The sequence below is a fragment of the Genypterus blacodes genome, unplaced genomic scaffold (assembly GCF_046128005.1).
Source record: "Genypterus blacodes isolate CSIRO-AG114 ecotype Tasmania unplaced genomic scaffold, CSIRO-AGI_Gbla_v1 ptg000072l_1, whole genome shotgun sequence".
NCBI classification, from domain to species: Eukaryota; Metazoa; Chordata; class Actinopteri; order Ophidiiformes; family Ophidiidae; genus Genypterus; species Genypterus blacodes.
The window spans coordinates 1,352,677-1,380,503 of record NW_027466882.1 but is presented as its reverse complement, the minus strand read 5'-3'; the positions used below and the strand labels follow the sequence as shown (position 1 = coordinate 1,380,503).

The following is a 27,827-nucleotide window of genomic DNA, read 5'->3' as shown; positions in this document are numbered from 1 at the left end:
TTGTGATGTCATCAACATCGTGTTCAGGACGCACAACAACAGAGCTACTTTATGACTCGTACTCACAGTTCACAGTTTTTATTTTCTGGTTTCAAGCTGAAGAGGATTTCACTCAGGGTTGGAGCAATATGTAGTTTATATAATATTGAGCTTTTACCAACAATCACACACCTTCTCATGGCATGTTTAGTGGAGGATTATTTTATTTGAGATCTTTTGGTTTAGCTCAAGAGTCCTGTGGTGTGTAGATGTGTCCATCAAAGGGAAAACAGTGGATGTTATGAGCATTTCAATTTTACATTTTAAACAGAAATTGATAAGAAAAAAGCATTTTTTATTTCTGTATACTTGTCATGCATTTGTTGGCTCTAAATTAATTACTATAAACAATCTAGTCAGTCACAAATGGACTATACCATGGAAATGAATGCAGTAACACCCTGAATATTGTGAACACCACAGGCTGATATCTAAAGAATTTGGCACAAACATCAACTGCAGCAGATTCAATCCAAAAGGGTTTGTATCAGCTCCCAAAACAACAGGTATTAAAGGGTGAACACACAGTAATAGACTCCCATTACAGCCATTACACAGTTAGAGGGCTTTCATTTTGGAAATGCAACTTAGGCAAGGACTCTCCAAAAAGCCTTAGTGCTTAAACGGTTAAACTCTAGATCGTCAGCTTTGACCAACTAGCTGTCAATTGATTGTTTGATTGATTGATGACAGCTGATTGGGTTTCAGGCTGAAAAGTGGAGCAGTAGCTCTGTTGTTTGACAAAGACCAGGAACAGAACATTTACACGATGTTGAGCGCTGAGGTGCCATGGTTCATCTATGTGTCCCATTGCTTGGCGTCTCCGTATTATTGTCCTAAACAGTGTGTACATAACATATGTGTTTGCGAAGGGATGTCAGGTCATCCCTCCCAAGTTCCAGTTCCTGCTTTACACTTGGATGTGACTTGATGTTGTTTTCCCACAGAGCTGCCAATCGGAATGCAAAGCAGACACCCTTTACATAACATCTCTGCAGTGAGGATTACAGTTACGTCGGTACAACATTCAGCAGAAACAAACAAAGTATTTCAGCGATATGAAGTTAATCAAACAGTCCCTGCTGCTGCGTCCAGGCACCTGAGGGCCGGCCGGATGCTTCAGGGGGGGGCGGCGGCAGACATTCTTCGGCTGTGAAGGTTCTTCAGCTTCAAGAGAGAGAAAAACGCTAACGTGCCTCCCTTCATCTCTCACCAGGAGAGCAAGACGGAGGGAGACAACCAGGGAGAGCATTCGTTGTTTACTTTTGAGATACAAGTATTCTGTAACACTGCATTTCTTCCTCCTGACAGACTGAACGGCATTATTCACATTCAAACGTGCGAAAACAAAACAAAGTGAAACAGCTCTGTTTTTCCTGTATGATATGTATTTGTTAAAAACAGGGAGTGGAATGCAGATGCAGTGTTTTTTTTTGTTTTTTTTTTATCAATCCTCCTTTTTTTCCACTGAGGTTGCATCTTATTTTCCTGCAAAGACGACCGGATCACTGCAACAATTTCCACCTGTCCAGGAGATTTTTGTGGTCTGATCTGTTTTGAATCAATCAAACAGAATTTGTATTTCATATTTTGAGTTTGAGAGGAATTTCAAAATAAATTGAGCCTGATCACAATATAGAGAAAATATTTTTAAAAATCCAGTTAACATTTCAAATTTAGATTCAGAAATCCCTTATAGGCCCTGTTTCCACCTTAACACCTGAGGGGATCAAGGTGTTAAATGGTTCTAGAACGCATTGTGATGGGATCTCTGGCTCAGTTATCCAGGTGTAAACACAGTGTGTACAGCCGGGGGGGATTTGCATGGTGTTCATATTGTTCAGTCTCAATTCTTCTTTTCAAAGGTTCAACACTTTCAGAGTGAGTTCGGTTGTAAGAGTAAGTATCTTGAGTGAATGGGTTCTCTGGGATCTGTAACAGAAGGATTTTGTGTGACCTCAGCAGATTCACAGGATTATCTAACCTCACACACTGTCAAAATCACTGCCAGGGACATCAGAAGTCTACTGTCCAAAGAGAAGCTTTACTTGACGTCTTGTAGGGGTCGTCTGTGATTTCCTTTAGCATCATGAAACTGACTGTTTCACCAAAACTACTTCTCGTTATTATCATGCAGGCTAGATCATTGACATTGTAGTTTCAAAAGGACTTACAACTTTCTGGAGATATTTGGCATTCACTTAGCAGGTCCATGGCCTTTGAATGGACCTGGATATAGAAACCGGCAAAAAACACTGCGTAAAAGCAACTCTGCATGAAGTTTGGATACTTTAGGTTCGAAATTAGTTAAGTTAAAAATATGTTGACTGTTTCCTATGAGATATGAGACTCATAATTCCCATTTATTTTACTCTGAAATGTCTATGTCACAAATCTATTTGGAAAGCCGCATGATATGTTTAGCTTTTGTTGTGATTTTCATTCGATGAAGTCATAATAAGGTTCCATCCAAAGGCCTTCGGACCTGGTAAGTGAACACCAAATATCTCCAGAATGTTGCTTCTTATGAAACACAATGTCCTGAAATCACCAGAGTATCACTTAAGTCTACATTGTCAAGTCTAAAGCTGAGTGTTAGTGGCAGAACTGTCCATCCCACTGTGTGCTTTGCCCTCAGTTCGTTCATTCGTGTTTATAGACTGCATTTCCTGTTTCACTGCTTCAAACAAGACACTTCTGAAAGGGAAGTGGGTGAAAAAAAGGGAACTAAGGGGCTCTGCTCATAAGGCCACAGCAGAGCCATGTGCGCGTTGTGAGGAGCCAGCTGACAGCACCGACGTGCCACGACCTACAGATACACCTTCATCAGACTGAAAGCTGCAAGCTGCAATGCACAGAAGCGCAACCCATATATTAGTATTCTTTTTTTGTGTTACCTTGACCTAAAATGGACCTAAAAGTATGTAGAAGTATTGACTTTGTGTAGGCAGACTCTGGCGCTCACACTGACAGTTTCACCCAGTAAGATGCACTAAATGTGGGTGAAGTACGTTTGTCTTAAACTTGAAGTTTGGCAGTTACTTTTGTGGCCACATGAGAACTGGCTGTCAAAAACAGCAGTCAGCCTTATAAATATGAAATGCTTAATAGATTGTGGTGTCTTTGTCATTATTTTACCACAATATGTTAAGTATTTTGATAGACGTCCTTCACAGGCTTTCTCGATGCTTATTTATTGATAACATGGCCTGCAGGTGGTTAGCAAACAAAGGGTTAAAGGTGATCAAAATGCTTTGTGGGGATTTTGCACTGTAGGAGTGTGGTTCTGTTGCACGCACAGTGTGGGAGGCTTTTCTCTCAGTCCCAAATTCCCAGAATTGGACTCTGTACACTCCTGCGTGAAAGACAGCAAGTTTGGATACTTTGAAAATATTCCATTTATTGTCTTGATCAGTCTATATACTGCTCACTTGTGACATTGTGAAATATGGTGCAAAGTTTCAAGACCCACACGTGTATGTATGCATGTTAGTGTGTGTGTTATCACAGCCTGCTGCAGAAACATCTCAGCTATAACAGCATCCTGATTTAACTAATCTGTTTGGGGGAATTAAGTGGATTTACAAAGGAGATCTATCCAATGAGTTGATTTCATAGACTTCTAATCTAAATAGGATCTGGTACATTGGGTCTGTGCAGTTCATTTAGAGGTTAAAAGTTTCCAGAGGTGCGTTCAATCTGATGAGTGTGTATCGAAAGCTGCTGCTGCTGCTGCTGCTGCTGCTGCACGTCTCTCCTTTGAGGAAACAGCTGAACATGCTCAGCTGGTTAAACGGAGAGCAAAAGCATTCTGCCGGTGTGGATGTAAACCCATTCATAGAGAGACATGAACAAACAAATAATTATAAAAGACAAAAACAGCTTTAAATATAGGAACAAATATAAAATATTAGACTTCCATAATGTCTATATGCAATAACATTCTAGATAGCTTTTTGAAGGGTTTACAAGCTTCCCACTTTAAACCTCAATGTATCACCGCCAAGGTAATAATCTGGACAATGAAAAAAGCACCACAAAAGATCTAACCATATAATGGTATGTACAATGTAACGGCAACAATACGACAGAGAAAGAACGCGAGAGAGAGAGAGAGAGAGAGAGAGAGAGAGAGAGAGTAAAACCAGTTATCAAACTCCCATCATGCAGGTAAGAATTTACACAGGAGACCTGAGGAGTATCATCTCTGCGTTCAGGCAGTAGCAAGGGCCACGCCCTTCCTGTCACCATCCCTATACCAGAGACGCCATGTCAAATAAGAGCTCAATTCAGAATTATACACAAAGCACTGGTCCTTTGAGGCCTTTAAAGGAAGGGATTTGGGAAGAAAAACAGGGTAAGGATATAAAGATAACATAATAGCGAGTGGAGTTGGAGGGGTTAGAGGATGTCACAGCCTTCACTGGCTGCTGACCTGTTCTTTTTTGTGCAAAGGAATGTCAGAGAGTCTGTGGAGGAACCCATGGGGGCCTCCTAGGGCTCATCACTGGGTGGTGTGGGCAGAGCCTCCTCGCCGTCCAAGGATGCAGGCGATTCCACAGCGGGGGCGTCCTCCTTGGGGCTGTCCTTGTTGCTGGGGCTGTCCTTGTCGCTGGGGCTTTCCTTCTTGCTGGGGCGTTTCCCCTTCTTAGCTGAAGTGCTGCTACTACTACTACTGCTGCCGCTGCTGCTGCTGCTCTGACCGTCCTGGCCCTCAGAATTTTCCAGCATCTCCTGGATGAGTGGCGGCATCGAGCCTGGGATCTCCATCTTCAGGGAGATGACCCGCTCTGCTCCTGTAAGATGGGAAGAGGGTTAAATATGATCATTGCTCAACAGTTGTGTTCTTTAAGGGAGGAAATCTTCTGACATTATCAGCATTATTTATTCATCTATTTATTTCACTTATTACTAAACTGGGCCTTGTTCATCAAAAATTGCATTTCTTTTGTATGTCTTTGCATACCTGAGGCATCCAACTGAATAAGAAAGGTTAATATCTGAAATCATGACACATCTAGTTTGATTGTACCTGTTGATGAAGCCCACCTGATCTTAAAGTGAGTGCATGTTCGAGTCAGTTTGTGATGAGCAGAAGAAAACACCCCAAAATTCCCCAAAAGGCAGTGCATTTTAGTGCTCTGTGTCACAGCAGTTACATCACAGGGTCAGTACTGTCCCTCCAAATAGAGCTTGAATATGTTCTCCTACCTTTAGCACTGATGCTGCGCAGGTCTGTGATCTTCATCAGAGTTTTGGGGAACATGTGGGGTTTGCTGGGCCGTCGCTTCCTAACATAGATCTTTAGAGCTTCCAGGAGAGGCTCCTGGAGCTGGTCCACCTTGGAGGGCTCCTCCAAGTCCTGACGGTCTGGCACACACACGCACAAACGCACAAAGGGAACATAGAGAGAGAGAGTCAGACACAAGACTCAAGTATGATTTTTTGTTTTGGATTAGTGTCATGTAAGAAGCTGAGAGTTGATGTTTGTTAGTGTGTCCAGGTTAGAAACATGATAGAAACATGAGGCAAATCTCTTTCTGTTTACTGTTTTCTACTCTCACTGGTGCTCATAGAAAGTGACTTTGTTTTTAGTATTTATAGTAATACTATAAGTCAAGATACACTACTATTCTGATATATACTGCTATACTCATATAAAGAGTGAAATCCCTATCATCCCCTTTTGACTCCAGCTATTATCAGATTTGTGGAACTATTTGCCAACACTATATCTTATTCTGAAAGACATGAGATACTCAATCAGTCCACAAGGTGGCAGTGTGTGCATTGAAATCAAGAGCCCAACCATGATGCTCCACAGGCATTTCTCCGATTGTTACAAATTCTCTCACAGTGCAGCAGACTCCTTTGATAGATTACGCAAGAACCTGTAATATTTGCTAAGGATCTGCTCTATGTTACATTATATAAATACATAGAAACCTCATACCACCACACCAGCTACACAAGTATAGAACGTGACCAAGTAAAGAAAAATATGTCTAACTCGTGTTCATAAAGCTGTAGTACAGGAGGTCGACATGCAGTCTGAGTGACCTCCTTGCTGACCTTTTGCAATAATTGTGTGATTAGATTGCATGGCCTCCATACTGCACAGAAGCCAAAGAACACACACACAGGCCACACACACATCAATCTCAAATGAAGCTTAAGTCATGTCTCAGGTGTCCTGGTAGAAAACAAGCGGGCCACATCCATTTCGTTCGGTAGAAGTTTCACGAAATGTTTCATGATCACTGACATATAAAGTATGTCTGTCTCATGCCTTGGTAGCCAAATCATGAACTCTTAACCATCGTACTAATCAAACATCATGCGTATATTCCACTCGGTCTTCTCATTTCACAACTGGTTAGATACACCAACAAGAAGAGAAATGTTTTGGCGGTTCCCATTGCCGTGTTCTTTGGTGATCTAATCACATGTCCCCATTGAAATCAAAACACTGTAAGATTTCGGTGCAGTGCCGACTGCTATCTTGCCAACTCTGATATTTGTGTTCCTTACACTCACAGTAAAGTTTTCCCCTTGGTCGGCTTCCTTCACTGTGCCCTGGTTTGCCTACCTCCTGAGATGAGACAGATGGCGCTGAGGAGGCCCGTCTCTGTGTCGTCCATCTCGATGGGCAGCAGCTGGTTGGCAAAGGTGAACACCAAGTCGGTGAGTGGGCCAAAGCCAGCGTTGTGCATCTGCGTCCGGTTGAGGGTCAGTCCGTCTGAGAAGGTCATGGTGTCCTGGTCTGGGGTGTACCTTGTACAGATTCGAAGGATCTGACAGGGAAGCAAAGGAAGGCAGAGACAGGTGAGAGCAGGGATTTTGCAGAGAGGCAAGAAAACACACAGATGGGAGTTTAATCAGAAGCAGCTCTTGATATCAAACAGTTAGCTGGGATTTAATATTAGGGAGACACCGAAAAGATCCATTTTAATCTCACTTTTATTTGTGTCTGGTTAAAAAAGCTGCGCTTCACATCCTGACACAAGTGAGTTGCTGCCACTTGGCTCTAGTTAAACAAAACTTTAAAATCAGCAATACGTGACACTACACACGTGACTAAAGGGAAAGACGTCTCGTAGCAACCATTATTGGCTGGTTTGTTAAGATCATCATGACACTCATTACAACTTTTCCATGACCTTCACAATGTAACAATAAGGTCTGAGGTGACACCAGCTCACAAACTGATTTTCTTCTGCATGAATCACAGCAATTAATGCCTCAGCCACACTAGCTCCCAGAATGCAGGCTTACTTGTGGTTCCTAGTATCTCCAAAAGTAGAACAGGAGGAAGAGCCTTCAGTTATCAGGCTCCTCTCTTGTGGAACAAACTCCCAGATTCGGTCGGGGGGAAAGACAGACTCTCTACATTTAAGAGTAGCCTTAAAACTTTTCTTTTTGATAAAACTTATTAGGTTCGTGCTGGCCAGGCTTGACTTGGACCAGCCCCTAGTTATGCTGCTATAGGCCTAGAGTGCTGGGGGACTTCCCACGATGCACTGAGCTCCCCTCTCCTCCTCCCCTCTCTATCTGTGCATATCAATGTCATCCATTTCACTAACTTTACTTCTTCCCCTGAGTTTTCTGTGTTCTCTCATCTCACGGGTTGCAGTGGAAGCCTATATTAATATCATTGGTCATATTAACACTGCTACTATTGTTGTTGTTGTTGTTGTTGTTACTGCCCCTCTCTGTCTCCCTCTGTCTCCCTCTCTCTCTCTTTCTCTCTCTCTCTCTCTCTCTCTCTCTCTCTCTCTCTCTCTCTCTCTCTCTTTCTTTCTCTCTATGTCCCACTGGTCAAGGCAGATGGCCGCCCACCTAGAGCCGGTCCAGCCAGAGGTCTCTTCCCTTTAAAGGGGAGTTTTTGTTGCCACTGTTGGCAAGTGCTTGCTCATGGGGGAATGTTTCTATATGTAAAGTGCCTTGAGATAACATTTGTTGTGATTTGGCACTATAGAAATAAAGTTGAATTAAAACGTTCCTGCTTCGTGTCAGTCAAAACTCCACTGAAAACTGTGAATTTTTGGATAAGATAATGGTTGGACCCTTCATGGGTCTGTTTTGCAGGAAATGTCTTGTTTTTGATGTTGTATAAGGTTATGAGAATCTTTCCAGTCAAAACAGGAGGTTGGGTGTGACAGCTGTAAGATATTCAACGAGCTTGAATCATTTTCTAGATAAGGAAAAATGCACGTGTTAATTCATTACATTCTTGAGATAAAATCTGACCACAAATAGAAAATGTATCCCAACGACACTTTTCTGTTCACTTTTGTAAGTAAAGTTATTTGTTAAATACACATTGCCATTTGGCATTGTTCAATGTTCTTGATTGTGGTCAGTCCACTGTAGATAAAATCTGGTACGTGCATACTTACTCTTTAGTCTCCTCCATTCTCTATGTAGTCTTTGAGACTGAACATTGTAGATAGCCTACATAGATAGCCTCTTTTCAAGGAGATAGAGAAACCATCTCTGAGCAGAGGACGAGGTCTATGACACCACTTATCATCCACGTACAATGCTCTTCTCTCGTCCCTCCCCAGGAGAATAAACAACCGTTCAGCCTCACATGAACATTGTTACGGCAGAAAGGAGAACCCCAACAACATCATGTCATCATCATACACACCTGGCCTAAGGGGACTCCAATCACTCTAAAGACGATCATAACAACCAGGAGGACTAAAAAGGAGTATTTAGTAGTAGGCAGGTAGTGAACAACCCAGAATATGACTAATCAGGAGTATCAATGACCCTTACTACGAGTCCACAGAGGTGACATCCTGGGAATCTCCACCAGTCTGTCAGAACTGAAGAAGCCTTTAGGATGAGAGGTGAAACGTCTTCAAGCCTTTACTAGCAAGTCCAGTTGCACAAGATTAACTTTCCTTGGATACCATGACCTGACTGACAGAGAACCTTCACAGACATCTTTCAAGTGATGTTACAAAGGCCTGCTATCAGTTGAACTTCACACATTAACCTACTGTTGCGGGTAGCAACAGTATGGAATAACAATGGATGCCAAAAGTCTGAATCAGGTCCAACAAGGGAAAGCAAACCAATGACCTTTCAAACACTCAAAGACAAAAGATGTAGCGTTATTTTGCAGCACACTGTGTGTGTGTGTGTGTGTCTGTGTCTGTGTGTGTGCGCGTGTGTGTGTGTGTGTGTGTGTGTGTGTGTGTGTGTGTGTGTGTGTGTGTGTGTGTGTGTACACGTAATGAAGCATCCAGGACGGTGATGTGAATCCTGCAGTAGCCTTTGAAGCTATCTGAGTGGGTTGGCTCTGACAGTGAGTGGCAGGCGTGTCTGCAACATGAAACAGAATAAAACATGGCTACTGGCAGTGACTCGTAGTGGCTGGCCGGGCATGTGCTTACACAAACACACATACATATATACGCCCCACACACACACACCCACACTGTTTGATCTTTCCTCTGACACTCCCTCGCCCAGCCGCTGTGCACTCTGCGCCCTTCACAAAGAAATGTGTTGCTGACTGGATGTTGATCACTGAGTGAGAGCCAGAAAGTCCTCACCACTGACCTTCAACTTCTCACCTCTGTGTCCCTCAGAGTTCACTCCACAATTTTGATATATTTGACGGATTTTGTCAAAGAAAATCCATTATTAAGGCAATGTTACAGAATTGAACCCGTTAACAATTTACTCACACTGAATAAGAAATAGCTGCACTGTCTGCAGAGCCATGTGTATCTCCATACAAGATAGTGTTTGACCCCAAATGTTTTGGAGATCATTCACCCGTGGTCATCGATGACCAGACCATAGCCCAGGTGGACTCCCACAGGTACCTTGGCATCCACATATATAACAATCTAGTGTGGAGAGCCCATGTAGAAGTCATCTGTTCCAACGTGGAGGAGAGGCTGCACACCCTGGTAACTTGACAGTCCAGTGAAAAACCCAAATGAACAGATTAATACAGGAGGATTATGGTAGTCTGTCGGTTCCCCGGTCAGGATATTTTTCAACAAACCATAATCAGACAGGCACAAAAGATCATCTCAGATCCAACTCATGTTCTCCACCCTGAATACCAGCTCCTCGCCTCAGGCAGATGGTCCCCCTAAGCAGGAATAACCAGTTCAAAAACTCCTTTGTACCTCTGTCCATTAGAGCCCTCAAAACCACCCAGACTGGAATGTGTATATGCCATACTTGTATTCTTCTTGATGTTCATTGTTGTTCTATTGTGTTAGGATGTACTGTACTGCCGTGGGCGGCAGTAGCTCAGTGCATAGGGATTCAGCTTGGGAACCAGGGGGTCGCCGGTTCGAATCCCGTATGGACCAAGTAAGTGGACTGGTAGCTGGTGAGTTGCCAGCTTGCCTCCAGGGCACTGCCCCTGAGCAAGGCACCAAACCCCAACTGCTCCACGGGCACCGAAGAATGGCTGCCCTGCACCCTCTCTGTAATGCATTTGTTTGTGTGTGTGATATGTAAAATTTCAATTGTGTGTAATTGCTGTGAATTGCATGCAAAATGACTAGAATAAAGTATATTAAATCTTAAAAGTCTTGTTTTTGTACAGCAAACTGTGTAGTCCGAGAAAAAATTCTTTCATTCTCTTATCATGGCCCTCATGGTTAACCCTTATGTAATGCGTGTGTGTGTAAGAGGGGGACGCAAGACAAATTTCAGAGAAAGTTTCTTCTTCTTCTTCATTTGTACAAAACACAGCAAAAGGTCCAGAGTGTGAAACTGCCCATGAGTCCACATGGACTCACACTTTTGATAAATATATTTTCCTGAGTTTAAAGAAACATTTCAACAAGTGTGCCGCTTTGTAAAGTATGCATACGCGTTCATATGAGCTGTCACTCAACATCCCACAGCAACACAAGTAATCGATCTGATTGTATAGAAATCATTTATCACAGCAGAACCAGTGTTACAATGAGTAGAATTAATTAATAATGTGATAAACCACAGCAGGAGAGTGACATGAAATTATGATGTAGGTCACAATAGTCAACATACATGATTTCCCTAAAACTCACATTTATTGTCTAATATGACACCAATGCCCTCTAATTCCCACAAAGAGCTGAAGAGAAGAAGAAAAAATAAAAGTTGTCTACTCGATTATTCCAAAACTTAGAACAGCTGTTTGCAAAGTCAAAGAGAAGAAGGCTTTAAATGTGCTCCTCACCTTGCTGGCTACTTCTCCATGGCATTATTAGCAATCGACAGGTGGCCAGCTGCCACCTCCATCACACAGGCTGCAAAAGGTGGGTTCACTTTTCAAATTAGCATTTATTTTTATTCAAATGATTTGAGTGAAGGAGCGACAAGGTTGCCATGATTTATGTAGACTTCAATAACACTGAAATGCTGAGGATGCTGCGTCGGGATGGGGACAGGATGTTGATCCTCCTGCAGCCTTTCCTCCCATAGTCCAAACACATGCAGGTTGGGTAACTTAAGGGCTAAATTTACAAAGACATTGTGTCACAGATAAGTGAAATAGCGTGTGATGGCCTTAATGTGTGCAGCAGCTGCTCCTTATTAGCAGCAGATTATTCAAATGAAGTCAACTGAGGACGTGCTCATGTATATCAGTAATCAATACCAGGACTAAATGGAAGAAATGTAGCGACACTAAATTTAGTTAAACCGCAAGTAATTTGCAGAAGGTTTTGCAAATATCGCCCAAAACCTCTGAGTGTGTGTGTGTGTGTGTGTGTGTGTGTGTGTGTGTGTGTATAATTTTAATAGTTTGACAGACCTATGACCTGTCCAGGATGTAATTTATTTCAAACTAAGCAAACAGGACCATGATTCCCACAGCTAAAGCTCTTCATGCTTATACTAATACTATTCTACTTGTACTTCTTACTTACTTCGTACAACTGCGACTCCTTATTTGTGAGTTTAGATGAATGATCTGAGTCCTGGACACAAAGTAAAGCCACATGACAAATAACAAGCCAGTCTTTACTTTCTCTTCCTTCCTCCCCTCTTCTTCCTCTCCCTCTGAGCAATGAATGCTAATCAAATCACTGCCTTCCCCCCCCCCGCCCCCACCCCCCCCACCCCCTCCCCCGAAAGCCATAACAACACAGCATGGATGAGAGAGACAGAAGAGGAAGAGAGACAGCCGTTTGCCTTTCTCCATCTCATTACTGGAGCTACATTAGTACAGTACATTGCTCCACTTAACAACTCCTAAATAACAAACAAACATCCAACCGCCGGCAGTCAGCCGACAATGAAGACATTTCCGCATCTGTACTCTATAAAGAACGCACAGCAGCATTAATAACTGCAGAGCAACTAACAGCAGAGTATAAAAAAACAGAACCCAGAAAAATGTCTCTGTATGTGTAAACTGCTCTCTTCTTCAGACAGGCACACCAAATGAAGAATAGACTGCTGACTGGGCTGATCATTTAATCAGATTTCCTCTTATTTGGGTGTTAAGGGGAAAGCAGCAGAACATCATTCAATAAGGACTAAGGACTGGACTAATCTGAGCTCCAGGTGAAAATTTACCAATCACCCTGAGACCTGACGCTGATTGCTCACCCTGGATCCTTTCACACTGACGGACAGCAATGACTCTGGCTAATCAATATGGATGCAGATAGAGGTTGATGATATTGTATTTCAAGATGATCATGTTTAAGGGGAAATCCCCAAAATGTGAACTTTAAAGGAGCTCTGCATTATTTATGCTGTTTGACTATGATTATGTATGATTATGTATGTTTGATGCAGATACCTTTAGAACCACCATATGGCAAATATCAAACATTTACATCTTTCAAGAATATTTCAAGAAATAAATTGATAAAAATCCAATTAAAATAATATTTTCACCAGGATTTATGTATGTATTTAAGGATTGCTAAGGTAAGGAGCTGTTTATGTTTTAACAAGCTGTTATGCTGGAACCATCATGCCTCATCTTCAATCCACATTCATTTTAAGTCTCCTTTTGTAGTCGCATCTATAAACACCTTGATAAACCAAGAAAACATGCAGTCAGCAATACCAAGCTCAGGCCACACAATGTTTGATCTAGGACGTTAAAAAAACATCCCAGACACCCATCAAGAATGTTGGTGCAAAATCTGAAATGCTCTTCTAGCTTGAGTCGATCTACACCCTAGAAGTCCCTAGAATGCAGTTTCTTATTTCTTCAAAGTATCGCACACACTACTTGAATTACAAGCAGTTCCTCTCTGTTTGGTGCCATATTGGCAAAATCACAGAGAAATCGTGCAGATCTTTTGCTTGCGTGTTGATAATGTCAGTCACAAAGATTAAAGGAAACACTGCTGTATAAAGTGAGTGAGTGGGTTTTTTTGTTGATTTTTGGAATAAGTATACATGGTTCCCAGTTTTTGCAGAATTTGTTCCAGGTGAATATACTACCAAGTAAACCAATGGGGGCGGCAGTAGCTCAGTCCATAGGGATTTAGCTTGGGAACCTGAGGGTCGCCGGTTCAAATCCCGTATGGACCAAGTAATTGGACTGGTAGCTGGTGAGTTGCCAGTTTGCCTCCAGGGCACTGCCGAGGTGCCCCTGAGCAAGGCACCAAACCCCCAACTGCTCCAAGGGGGCACCCCCTCTGTAATTCATGTGTGTGATATGTAGGGGGTGCAAGACAAATTTCAATTGTGTGTAATTGCTGTGAATTGCATGCAAAATGACTAGAATAAAGTATCTTAGATCTTTAATGATGATAATAGCGACACTATCTGCTTGTTGCAAGTACAAATTTACTTTGAGTCAGTGGCATCAACATGTCAAAAATGATGCTGTGAAATATATAGTACCACTACCCAGCATGCCACAAAAGCATTGACAAAAGGTGAAATTCATTAATCAGGAGCAACACAACAAAATCAAGCAACGCACCAGAATGTCAAGGCAGGCAGCTTTAAGGAGCGTGATCTGGTCAGCGATGGTCAGCCCCGTGAAGCCAGGCACTCGTTTGGCAAATTCCACGATCTTGATAATGCACTTAGTGGCCAACTCACTGAACTTGTCCCACAGGCCCAGGTCCAGCCTCACACGGTGGTCTGCACTCGAGTTCTGCAACACACGCACAAACACATAATAAAGGGAGAGGCAAAAAGACAGGCACTTTCGTCATGACACAGTTAGCGCGGCTAATGATCTCCCCCGCTCCATATGTGTCACGCTTATATAAATAGGCTCCATAAATCCCGAGTTCTCAAAAACAGTGGAAGGATTGTTGTTGAGAATAAGCTGAGCTGAGCTGGTTGGTCCGGGGCTGCGATAATGAGTGTAAAAGTGTCGGTGGGATGCTTTGGCAGTGATGGGACTGAGACCCTGAGCTGTGACAGGAAGCAGAGTGGTTTGAAGCCAGAGGTGCCATTAATACAGCTATATGGTCCAGAACATACACAAACACCAGAGGGGGGGAGAGAGGATGGGTGGGAGCAAGGAGTAATGACAGGACAATGCAATGTGCAGAAAGGGCGAAAAGTGGAGGTAAAGCCGCAATATGCCATCAGGGGAGAGGCAAGAGAGAAAGAAAACGACAGATAAAAGGGAGGAAAGTTAAGTATGTGAGAGCACTGAAGCATTGTGGTGAGAAGAAGGGAAGGAAAGCAGGAGCTGTTCCATGTATCAAGGGAGTTTGTCCAAAGTGTGTGTGTGTGTGTGTGTGTGTCTGTGAGAGAAAGAGAGAGACAAAGACAGCAACAGGAAAACAAGCTTGACTACGCAACACCTTCTCCCTCTCCCAGTCAGATGCAGACGGCCATATATTCGCTCCACGCTAAATTTGTTTTCTGCTTTCTCCTATGACTTCCACATGACAATTTAACATATGTTGAAACGTATTTCATAATACTGTAATCTTGTGTAATCACAAATGCCATTCATGCCATACTCGTGTTTTTGTGTTGAAAAAGCTGATAGCTATACAAGATATTTAAAGTTTTGCCCAAAAGCTTTCAGCAGGTCCATAATTCAACTTCAGTATATATTCATTTGGTTACATCAATTTATGTGTGCTGTGTTTAGAAATGTAAATTTGTTACAATTTCATTAAAACGCAGTTAGAAGCCGAACTAGTCATCATTTTTCATGGGCAGGTTGGGTGGGCCCCGGTTTGAAAAATGATTAGGGCTCCATCTCTGACTGGAAAGCCTTAGAAATATACCTGCTTACCTTTTGTGGTTTATTTTATTTATCTTAAAATATCAGAAAGTAAATGTTAATCTTGACTCTGTTGGGGATCTGGTTTCATGTAGCAGGAAGAAGCCCTAGTGTGCTGGCAGAGAGAGTGTCCTATCTGATCATCATTTGTTGGTTTTCATGACAGTTTACATGGAATAGTCCATCTGCTCTACATGAAACAGTGTTCTACATGAAGCAAGGACACACAACACACACTCACAGAGGAGGAATGGTACACTACATATACTGTAGAAAGACGGAGGAATCAGTGAGTAGAGTGAATATACTGTTTATACAGAACCGGATGTGTTTAAAGTCTGAACCATATAAAACCAGACAAAATGAAATTCTGGCTGCTTTGATCTTTCTACCTAATCTTTTAATACTTTATTTAATATTTCCTGCATTTTCTTTGAAAGATAAATGTATCAATTTATATGTATTTATTCTTATTAAACCACTCCACATACTAACTGACTTGTACCACCCGCAGTCAGAAAGCAGGAAATACATTAAAATAACTGAGGAATGAGAGCGCAACTTCACACTAATCATACCAAAAGATTCACAGACACCCAGAGTTTTGCTCATTCATGCTGGAAAGAAAAATTGTATGAAGAAACTGATTTTGAACACGACATTTTTTTTTACATCTCAAAGATTTCTTCCTGGAAAACATGCAAAAGTCAACAAAATCTTGTCTGTTGTTGTGCTTTTACATCATATGGCGAATTTCCCAAATATTGTGTGTGTTTGCAATGTTATCACATTTCGTTATCTTATATTGTAATAGTAAAAAAAATGCAATATTGTTCAGGCTTTGTTAATTGTACTTCTAAACAAATAGCGGTTATATAAAAGTAATTTACCTTGACAGTTAATCAAAATGATTTCCTCTATTAATTTCTTTTTATTTTGTTACCGGTATCATGTTCCACTATTTGAGGATCTAAAAATACAATATGAAAAGGTTCTTCACAGCACCAGAGGGTTTTCAGTGTAAAAGGGATTTGTGTTGTATTGATTGTGTACACACAGTGACTCACAGGCCTCAGGAGGGAGGCAAACAAAGCCTTTGTGAAACTGTAATTGACTGCATGGCCTTTTTTTTCAGATCATAAGCACAACTGCAAATACACACTGACAAAGAAAGCTTTGTGACCTATTCTCTCCAAACACACTCCTTGGACATTGAATTCAGAGTAAACCCTTCTGTAATGAATTCAGTAGCTCAAAGCAAAGTTTTCCCCTTCAAACTGTTCTCTGCACACCACAGAGAAATTAAAGCAGGCACAGCGACATGCTTACAGCTTGGAGCCACTGGAGAGTTCGCAACAATAATCTCCTTTGTGCTTTTCAGACAATATCCAACTGGTACACAATGCATCATGGGTGGAATCAAGTCCAGTGAAGCACTAGAGCAGAAGACTAAGAAATGAGCAGCGTGGCAGCACTTTGCACTGACAGACAACAGGGTGACACACTGTCGCTTTATTTACACCTCGGATATCTTCTATATCCAGATAATCACGTCAAATGTTACTGAAAGGTGTAAATGCTGGCAGAACGCACTGCGATCAGATCAAGTAGCCTGGTGTAAATGCAGTGTGTACAGCGGGACACATTCATTCATAATATCTACCCACAAGTTGAAAAAAATAAAAACAAATCAGATGGAGTAACCACGAATCAAAAACCCTTATCTTAAACCCTTAATCTAAAACTCTGAATATGTACATTCAAAAGAAAGATTGTCTTTTTGTATCGATTCTGGACGGGTACTTTACAACACAACTGAATGTGACAAACACTCAAAAATGGAGTTTCCAGGTTTCTGACAGGAACAATTCTTGTTGGATGTGACTAAAAATACATTAAAATCAATTTTAAAAGTATGACTTGTAATGTATTCTTGTAATGAATGTTCTTTGTACATTATTGTGCATTACTATTTCTACTGGGTCAAGAAATCTGATTACTTTTTCCGCCCTCCTGAGACTCTTTAAAGCTGTGAGGTTATCACAAATGTGTGTTATAGCAGCAGTCAGACAGATTGGTGTTTATTTAATCAGAGATGGACAAACTCACCCTCCAATATCAGATTCTTCACTAAAAAATCAAATAACCAGCACAGAACTTAAACCTCAATCTAAATGTAATCTGGTGAGCTACAGCACTTCTCAGTGTGAGGAGGCATGAAGACAGCGACACCCTCCAGCTCCAAACACAGCATTGAACTGACTGCCAAGACAGACAGGCTGGTCCTCTGTCTCACAGCACATCAATCCCCCTGGGGTTGTTACTGTTAGGTAGTTAGCATCAGGGTTGCCGGACAATGTCATGAGGAGACAATTTATCGTTTGACCACTCGGGAGAGGGAGACATAGGAAGACATAGAACAGATGAGAGAGAGAGAGATCATTAAATATGATCTGGGGTTAAGTGAGAGGCACATTAGGGCCGTGCTTAAATCACAGACAACGAGCTGCAGTCGACACAACAGCACTATGGACGCACATTCCACTGATTGACGTCCTTTTTGATGGGAAGGAGGAGGTGGCAGTGCCAAGACAATGTGTGTGTAAGTGTGTGTGTGGGAGTGAGAGCGAGAGAGAGAAAGAGAGAAGAGTCTGTTTGCACATATGTTGGCGGTTGGTGGTGATATTAAAACAACCTATCTTGTTCTTCCCTCTGGGCAGAGAGGGGAAAGGAAGAAATGGGGGGAGAGCAGATGGGGGAATTGAGGAAGGAGGAGGGTGAGACAACTCGGGGGTCGCTTTCTGACCCAACCCCCCACCACAATCTCAGTCAATTACATGACTCCCATAATTCAATAGAGCGAAACAAGGAATTTGCTGGGGAATTTTAATTTAATTAAAGAACATTTATCCAAGCAAATTAGACAAGCTGCAGTGTTAGAAAAGAAGCTCACGGTGTAGAAATGAGTGTCTTGCAGTACGTCAGCAGGCGGGCCGTCGCTCGTGTGTATAAAGAGAAAGCAGTTAAAGCAGCGAGCACCTGTGACAAATAGCGACGGTGGAGTGCGGCCGTATTGTTGCTAATATCTCCAGGCTGAGCCATGTAACAGCACCCGCTGCCTCCAGCTAAAGGCCGCCGAGCTCTAATGTTTTATTTTGTCTTTTAAAGCGCCAGGGTCGTTTTTCATCACCATCACTGTCAATGAAGCGTTATTCATTGTGTATCTAGGCCCTCTCTCTCTCTCTCTCTCTCTCTCTCTCATGCAGCTATCTCCGCTAACCCAGCAATGAACTCCTAAATCACTGCAGACTAGGATTTGAATATTTCAGCACATAATTGGAGCTTTAAACCTAATCTAGGGGTGTGGAGCTCCTCTTCTGTTGCCGATGAAGAGGACTGAAAAGGCGCATCAGAATCAAATCACTTGTAATAACGAGGAACTTCATACAGTGTGTGAGCAAGCATAATTACCGCTGATCCAGATTAAGGCTTTATCGGAAGCTCTACTGCCACTCCAACAAACAGCAAAAAAACAGGCTTATGTCAACATATTTGGTGTTATCTTCTACTATTTTTAGCTGTGTTATTCTTGCTCCATGCTGAATGTTTATTTGGTAGAAACAGGAAATGTCTAGAGCAGGAGGGAGGACCAGAGGAGGGTTACACAGATTAGCTGCTTTGTGTTGGGAGTGAAAAGTGAAAATACTGAGATATGAAGTAAGTGAGAAGGGAAGCTGGCATTGGAATGACAGCAGCAGTATTGTACAGCTGCACACAGTGTCAAGCTCATTAATGGCTCCACCGCCTGCTTCTAAATTCCATTCCATTTTTGAATTGCTTACCCATCTCTGCTCCAAAGTTCACTGTCAATGACGGAGGGATTTCATCAATCCAACATGAGAGATATTAGTGCGTATTATGGCTGCAAAACCTTAATGTAAACTGTATTTAACATGACTGACACATGTCATGAGATTTCCTAATCTACCACACAAGTGAAATATTCTGTGTGTGAGAGGAGAATCATTAAACATACATCACCCTTCAGCTCTCACACACTCCCTGCGGAGGGCTGTTTGTGGAGCACTGGTGTCAATCATGTCTCACTCCTGCAGACTGTAATCTATATATAAGTCAACTCAAAAACAAAAATAGACACTGTCACACTGCTGCCATGCATAAATGACAACCGATTCACTACAATCTCAAATTGTTAGCAAGCTCCCCCTCTGCAGCTCTCAAAGCACTATTTGTCTGTGGAAACATCACAAACTCCAACAGAACAAAGAAAGCTCCATGGCAGTAATGCTGTGGGATTTTCTCCAAAATTTCTACTACACTCAACTTTAGCTGGGAGTCATGATGAGTGCAGGATTGTCTCTCTCGAACACAGATACCGCCAGCTGTCAGTCTAGTAAAGAGTGATAGAGTGAGGAAGTGTAGAACTGCAAGTCTGTCATTAAGGACCTTTTCCTGAAATCAGCACAAATGAAAGTATGCTCACTCTGAGTATCAGACTTGGTTTATGTGATTGTAAATGTATTGATTATGTATGTTATTATGTTATTTTTATTATGTTCATGTGTGACACCTCTTCACGTAATTCCTCAGTGGGATGAGGTTTCTCCTCGTGTTGCATTAACACATCACACAGAGAGAATCCTATTGATTACACCGATGTATACGTCTTAACTGCTCATTTAAATTATTGTTGTTTTTAAACTGGTGAGGAGATTCTTAAGGTTCCCTGAAATAAAGACCATATCCCAGCCCATCCACTGTGTGGTGCTATAACAATAGACAATTGGAAAGAGTAGTAAGGGAGATAGTTACTGTCCTACACCATGAAAGTTGACAACCAAGGCGGCGGTAGATCCAAAACACCTTATATTCTATGCTGTGGGTCTCATGGAAAGAGGATGAATAATATACAATGCTGACTGCCTGAATGCATATGGTATAGTATGTTACATTTCAGACTTAGGTGTCTAATTGCATCTTTTCCTTGATCACTCCATCAACATACTGACTGATTCAAGGCCTTACATAGGGTAGAAGCAACCCGCTGCCTGGCCCTTTAAAGGTTGTTAGTTCAACACAAGGACAGGCATTTGTGGTTGGGAAACTTGTGAAAGCTGTGGGGACAGACGAGTGATCAAGCTACAGCTCAACCATAACGTCTACTAGGAGATGACAGGGGGGAATAAAGCCTTCACAGTGACAGGAATTTGCAATGCAAAGCTTATCCCCACTTCACATCGGTGCATAGCATGGCTGCTTCCACACCAGATTTGATTTACGCCAACGAAGCAGATAATGACGCAAGTGGGATTAGCTGCATTTATTCCTCTTTTCAAACACGTCACAATTTAGAAGCAGGGGCTCCAGCCAGTCTCTCTCTCTCAACAAGACTGATTGGCAACTGCCTCTGTGAATGTGCCTGAGCACAGTCGTGTCCCTGATGAGGGTTTGATGTTGGCAGCCAGCAGCATCTTCCACTTCAAGACCTATTTTTAATTCCTCCTCACTCTGTAGCAACAGATAAAAAAAAAAAACTGTAGTAAACAAATACTGCTGCTCTCCAGAGGGAGCTGGTACTCATGGCGCCTGATGTTAAACATGCTTTCTACTATCATTCCATCACACTTAATGTCCCATCAATAGTTATTGAGAGAGGAAGACGAAGCCTTGGTGAGGATTTGCCCGGTCAGTCAGCGATGTACGCCTGAGTGCTCAAGCTGCATTAGAGGGGGATTACGGTACAGTACATAACATTGATTATTGTTATGGGCTCAGCACTGATGGCTACTCACTGCTGGTTTGTAAGACTGGATCAAAGAAGCACAGCATGCTATCATCAATATATGGTCAGGGGGTCTAATCAGCTCCATTATGTTTACAATTAAAAGAACTCCATGTCAGATATATAGAGTGTATGTACAGCTATACAATACACTGATATTCACACATACTGTAAATAATGTCAACCTGGAGGGAAGAATGGACTCACCGTGGTGTATTTGCCAAGCTGGCAGAGGGAGGGGAAGGTTTCTTGATGGGCTTTACGGATCTTCTCAATGATGGTCTCCTGCTCGGCTGTCAACTCATAGATCTCTGCCAACTCCAGCTTTGGGCTCTCCTTTTTCTTCTTATTTCTGTCATTTCGAACAGCTGAAGGAGAACAAAAGGTTTAGCATCAGTGTCAGCAACTGTGAATGTATGGACAGACCATGATAACGTTCTGTTGTATTGTATATGATGTATGCGATTGTTTGCTGACTGAAAGGCAGTGAAAGACACCATAAAAAAGGACAACAGGACATATTTGCTTTGTTTAGTGGTCTTTTAGACATGCAGCAAGTTGACATTCATTTCAGAGACAGGATGTGTCACATTACAGCTTAGTGTAGGCTGGCTTAGAACAATTTTCAGGGCTTTGAGTATTTGGTGGTTTTTCTGAACGAGTATTTAAATATTTGGGCACAAAAACTCGGCCTCAGTTCCTCCTGGACCCAGAAACATGTTGACTCTTTGATGTACCTGAAAGTCTTTCAAATTGGTCTTTACGTGTGTACAAGGCACAAAACATGTACACTCAACATCCCTGTACTATTGCATCGACATGACTAAACGTGTTTGTATATCGATCTAATATGTTTCTTAATCGATTTCTTCTTAAAGCTAATATGTTTTGGGTTTTTTTTGTTTTACGTTGACAGACCTGAGAAAATTGACTCAGTTGGTGTCTAACGTGTAAATTGATACAGTATCCGTTCCACATTTGACACTGAATAATGCATTATAAGAATCTTTTTTAAGCATAAAACCGCTTAGAATAGAAGCCCACTGTACAAAGCAGGCATGAGCCCAAACAAAGCCCAGGTTGTTTTTTATTGTTGTGTAGAACGTAAACCCTGAGAGACCCGATTCCTGAGTGTTTTACCTTATTAGGTGCTTCAACAGAAAATCTTTCAAGTCTGTCACAGCAGGGGGTTCAAACAAGCTAACCAGGTTTATTACTCAACACACAGCATGATCATCCATGTATTACAAGTCTGATCAGCTGCGGTCTCTTGTTTAAAATAACAAGCAGTGGAGATGAAGAAGCTGGCCTACTGTCAACGCTGAGGCACCCAAGGGACCATCACAGCAGCCAATGCTTCCTCTGCCCAAGTTTACAATCAAAACATATCCTTTTATATTAATGTACAAGAGTCAGGGTTGGAGATCTATACAATAGAGAAATATATATATATTTCGTTGGATTCTCTAAGCACTGTCCTGCTTAAAGAAAACCTTGGCTTGGTTCATTGCTGAACCATCGCAATCATTGTATAAAATGGTGAACTATTGCTTCATAGAGGGATATGTCAAGTGAATTCAACCACTAAGTCTGACACACACTGTGTTTATAGGGAACACATAATAAAACAAAGATGGTCAAGGCATTTGCTCCCTCTGAAAATATCTGCAAGGCTAATTTCTTTTAAAGGTTTTGAAATACGTTCTTTTGACATGAGAGAAGGGAGAGAGAGAGAGAGAGAGAGAGAGAGAGAGAGAGAGAGAGAGAGAGAGAGAGAGGCGAGAGAGAGTGAGAGAGAGGCACAACGGTCTATGGCATCTCAAATCATAAAAAGAACAAAGCTTAAGGATGCATATCTGTTTAAGAGAATTAGTCTTGAGGTTTTGGTCATCGTAGCCCTTTCACCTGAGTTTGATTAATAGCAGTTGAAGGGTGGAAGCAAACTGCTGACATCAATCACTTCAGGAACACTTTTACATCTATGAATATGCATATCACATCACAGCATTTGTCCCCAGATAAACTTAATGAATCATTAATGTTTAATTAAAAAATCTAATATACCGTACATGCAAAGCAAAGCAAACATTTGATGGAGACAGTGGTTGTAATTTCACAGACAGAAACTGGATTTAATTAAATACTAAGAAATACTTTCACTGAGTTTCTTACACTAGACCTGTTTTCTTGGTGTTGATATTTCAGCTGTTTTCTGTATCATGCCTGCCAAAAACAATCTTCAAAGGTTAAACGATTTAGCGGTGAGAGCAGAAATCATTTGATCCAAACAGAAAAGCAGCTACAAAAGTAAACAAGTTATTCATACACCAGAGTCAGAAAGATCTGGCAACATCCACAGATTACTGAAGGTAGGAGATTTTTTTATGAGAAAAGCTAATAAGGGCTAGTGAATCTGCCTTGCATATGTAGTGTTGGTGCAGCTGAATGTGTCCTTGGTCCAACGCTACATGATGACCTTAAACCTAACTGACTGTGATTCAAAATGCTCCCTGGATCCAAAGCAGAAATCTTTTATTATTGTATTTATTATTTAAGCTTTAAGTGGAGTCGAGTGTTTTGTGTACTAACCTATAACAATGTTTGGGATGTCAAGTGAAACAAAAATCCCAATGTCTGCTGTGTTTTTAATTTGCTCTTAAATTAATCAGGAGGTGCAAAAGATAGATCAGGAAAAAAGCTACAGTGTGACGAACACTTTCTTAGTGACTTAATAGCATTAACTGCAGACTTTATGGCTTATTAGCGAATCCATCCAGCTGGAGCCTCTCCCAGCAGACTTTGGATGAGAAGCAGGGTTCACACCCTGGATAGGTTGCCAGTTTATCATAGGGCTTAACACACATTGACAGTCAACTCTGTCATAGTCCCAATCAGAATGTTGTCCCTGGCTCTTTGGACACCAGCGGACATTTCAACATGTCTCAAACTGAGATCTAGAATCATCGTTTTCGACTGAGGGCTGAAGACTTCACAATGCTCCAAGGACATCTATAACATCTGCAGGAGCCTTAATTCTATAGAACCTGCTGCAGTCATTGGGACATTGGGGCTAAACCAGGCAATCCATGATCATCTGGAAGTGGAAACAAAAACACACGCAGTCCTACAAAGGGGGGATGGTACAGAATAATGGTATAGAAGGGGGGTGGTGCACAATCTTTTAACGTGTGTGTGTGTGTGTCATCTGTCATAGCACAGTGCCAAACTGTGTCTGGGCTGGAGAGGGGGTGGTGGGCTTCCAGAGGCTGGCAAGCCACGGCATGTGATTTAGGAAGGCCCCCCCCCCCCCCCCCCCCCCCCCAAGGGCAATCAGTTACCAATGCAAAGAAAATGACTGCAAGCATGAGCAGACATGTCCGGATGATGCATTGGACAAGAGGCATTAAAAATATACAGCTTTTTAATTTCTGTGAAAGAGCTGCAGGGAATCCGTCTAGTGCAGGAAGTAAAAGTGAAGGGAAAAAAGTGCCTGTGGTGATTCCTGCAGATTTTCACATCTACTTCTACTTCTATTAGCCAATGCAGGACTCCCTGAACACTAGATGATGAGTGTGAACTATGACGATCAACTCTTATAAAGCCTACAAACTAGGGAATCATGAATCCTTTGGAATAATTGAATCCACCCTTGTTTATATTTTATCAAGCATATTTTTTCAGACACAATAATGTCAATGTTAATATGTTTCTGGATGTCAGGTTGACATAGTAGTTACCAGTCAAGTCAAATCAGATGACATATGTGATATTTGTTGTTCATTTGTTGTTCATTGTTTGTTCATTACAACATTACTTTGCACTTTGTTAAGACAACAAATACTTGCATGCCCCTACATGACAGCCATTTGATTTCAATACAAAACTAAAGCTGAAGAATGTTGTTCGGGCACTGGCTATGGCTGGTGTGTTTAATGCATGAAAAACTTCACTGGGCCACTTTTCCAGGCCTTGAGGGAGTGCTGGGAATGAGCGAACGGCATGTGCTGCTCAAGTGCTCTCCAGAGTGCCAGACCCAGGGATGAAGGGTCATTGAGTGGAGTTGAGAAGCACTGTTAAATGCACCCTTCGCAGCGATGCCTCCTGTCCAATGGCTTTCCAAGACACTCATCTCCCCCTCATTTGGGCAATGAGCAATGTCCTGCACTCTCGATGTCTTTTGTCCTCTTTATTTCCTTTTCCGCGGCTGCCGTACCCCCCTGGTATAGTCTGGCGATCTCTTTTCTGCTCTGCTGCTTTAGTGTGATGTTGTGCAGCTCTGTAGCAGCAGGTGTGGACTGTGGTCGTTTTGGAAAAGCTGCTGGTCAGCCATCTGCATGCTGTCAGGCTCTGCACAATGTCTCGCCGAGCAAACAGACGTAGCGGTAAATAAACACCATCTATCTGGAGCCCTCGTGGTGCAACATGGGCTGCCTTCCACAGCACTTAACATGGCAGCTCCCTAACACTCTCCAGGTGGGTGTTGAGAAAGGGTGATAATTCTCTAATGCTGCCAGAATGGAGAGTTTAAGCTAATGGTCCTGTTGGGGCAAGGGGGGTGGGGTGGGTTTGGAGGGGGGGGGGGGGGGGATTGGGGGGGCACCAATGGGACACCTGCATTGTGATGATATGACCTTGCAGTAGAAGTGGAGTGATGGTGGTGCACAATTAATATCAGAGTGGGTAACTCACCACCAACCGAAACATGGGCTGAGGCCTGTCTGCTGTGATCTGCAGGTGTGAGAAGGTGATAAAGTTTCAGTAGAGTTTCATTGGCGAATTAATGTTTAAGTGCTACTCTAGAGGCTGTTTCCATGCTGACTAGCCTAACGTAAAAGCCCACTGTTTTGGGTAACACACTTGTTTGCCTTAGCAGCAGGAAGCAGGGGTACTGAGGGTACCGCACGCCTCCTGATGGCATGAAAACAGCAGCTCTCACTGACAGGGTGGTCAAAAGGGTGGTTAAACAGGAACAAATGTAAAATGTAGAATCTCTTCACCTCCCTGGGAACTTTTTTTAACTGGAGCTCCAGTGGAAAAGTCTGTTTGTTATTCTCTATGTAACATTTTACATCCACAAGTTTTCTATGTACCGTCTGATGACATGCTTACACAGTGACAATGACCCTGGATATTAAGCTCTCTTTCTTCAGTTACCTTCCAGGTCATCAGACCAAAATGCAATACGTAGCTGCCTATAGGAGCAATTTACCATCAAATTGGAAAGAATGCATGTTGTAGCTCGTCAAGAAATAGGTCAGGAGTGTTCTCACCAACAAATAAGCCAACATAGAGTTTGCCACGTACATAGTTTGCCTAAAAATGGCGAAAATGTGCCAAAGATGGATTCAGCTGAATTGAACAGGAACACACCCTTCCAATATGTTAGTAGTGGTATGTGAGGTGAAACATAATTTTAATTTTTCTGCTTCAGATTGCATAGCCTTTCCCCGCCAAAACATCAATGTCTTCACTTACTAGTCAGTGGCCAATGGAATTGAGTATTAAACACACGAGAGTACTCCCCCAAACACACCTCCTCCTCCTCCTCCTCCTCCTCCTGCAGTTTCACCAAATTAATTATGGATCACAACAGGAATCATGAGACTATAAGAGTCATGACACACACGCACACATACACGCCCACACACAAAACAATTCTCCCGTTGTGTTCCACTTTAAGTAACAGTTCAATTATCTTGAGTGGTACATGACAGTGGGAGTCCATGTAGTGTGAAAGAGCTGATGTCCTCTTCCCTCTTTTGAGTTGAGCCTGAGTCTGATCTCTCGCTTTCATAATGAATTGATGGCCATTAAAACAAAGCCATTGTGCACATGCTATAAACTACCACTGCAATATGTTGGATTTTCAAATGATAGCAAATGATAACAGACCCTCTATTTGTTGGACGTCTCCAGGGAAGAATAAAGGAGGAGAGGAGTTATTTTAAAGGACAGATGTGAAAAGAAATGGATTTATATGTTGTTTTTGATTGGATAGTTAGCCATAGAATCTACGTTGGCTCTATGATGGGATTTTTCCAATAACTATTGGCCAGCATGAAATGGAATCTGGTCTGGGAATTCATGGGTCTCAGAAGAAGAAGAGAATGATCTTGATCAACACTTTGAGGATGATTCCCAACAACTTGGCCCCTTTATTGTGCAGGCGTTAGTTTCCACTCAAAAAAGGATGTGTCCACCTTGGTTCCTACAGAGATTTGTGAAGTGCAACGTCCACTCGCCATGGACCTGCTTGAGTCGATGTTCAAAGCAGCAAGTTAAGGATACAACCTCATCCTCTCCATCCATGAATATATGAGGGGGAATTGTTCTCTTTAGTGTCCCTGCAGGGGGGTCTTGCCTGAGGATATCAAGACATCATCTTTCTTATGATCCCTCTACTGAGGTGTGAAACAGCATAAGAGAAAAGAATGGTCTCCCCTGAGGCTAATGGAGCATGAAGTGGACCTGAGCTATAAATGCTGATGCAATCAAAGGATGCCAATAACCTGTGAAATGCAAACTGTTCCTATGGATGACAATGGAATAGAAAGAACATTGAGCCTTTTTGAGAGCCTTGTCAGCAGCAGGTCACTAAATAGAGGATGTCACAGGAAATGGAACGCTTTTCATATTTCATTGCTTGTACATTTGTTTGTTCTTTCCTTCATTCGTATGTTCATCATGATCTCTCAGAAGCCAAGGGGCAGATAGACAGAAACCTGGGGAATGATGCAACTTATGGTCTATGGTTGAAATACTGGAGTATTGAGTAAACAAGCAAATATGGGA

At 42.2% G+C, this 27,827-nt stretch overlaps 1 protein-coding gene across 1 annotated transcript in view; it reads right to left on the bottom strand.

Moving 5' to 3' along the window:
- Positions 1 to 2,320: 2,320 nt before the first annotated feature.
- The window catches only part of LOC143005826 (retinoic acid receptor beta-like), a 53,498-nt gene continuing 27,991 nt past the window's right edge, over positions 2,321 to 27,827 (bottom strand). The window contains exons 4-8 of the mRNA XM_076157224.1: positions 21,243 to 21,403; positions 13,961 to 14,137; positions 6,629 to 6,833; positions 5,251 to 5,409; positions 2,321 to 4,835 (exon numbers count right to left, since the gene is read on the bottom strand). Of these exons, the coding sequence (XP_076013339.1) occupies positions 4,534 to 4,835; positions 5,251 to 5,409; positions 6,629 to 6,833; positions 13,961 to 14,137; positions 21,243 to 21,403 (1,004 nt within the window). The 3' untranslated portion in view covers positions 2,321 to 4,533. The remainder of the gene's footprint in view (positions 4,836 to 5,250; positions 5,410 to 6,628; positions 6,834 to 13,960; positions 14,138 to 21,242; positions 21,404 to 27,827) is intronic.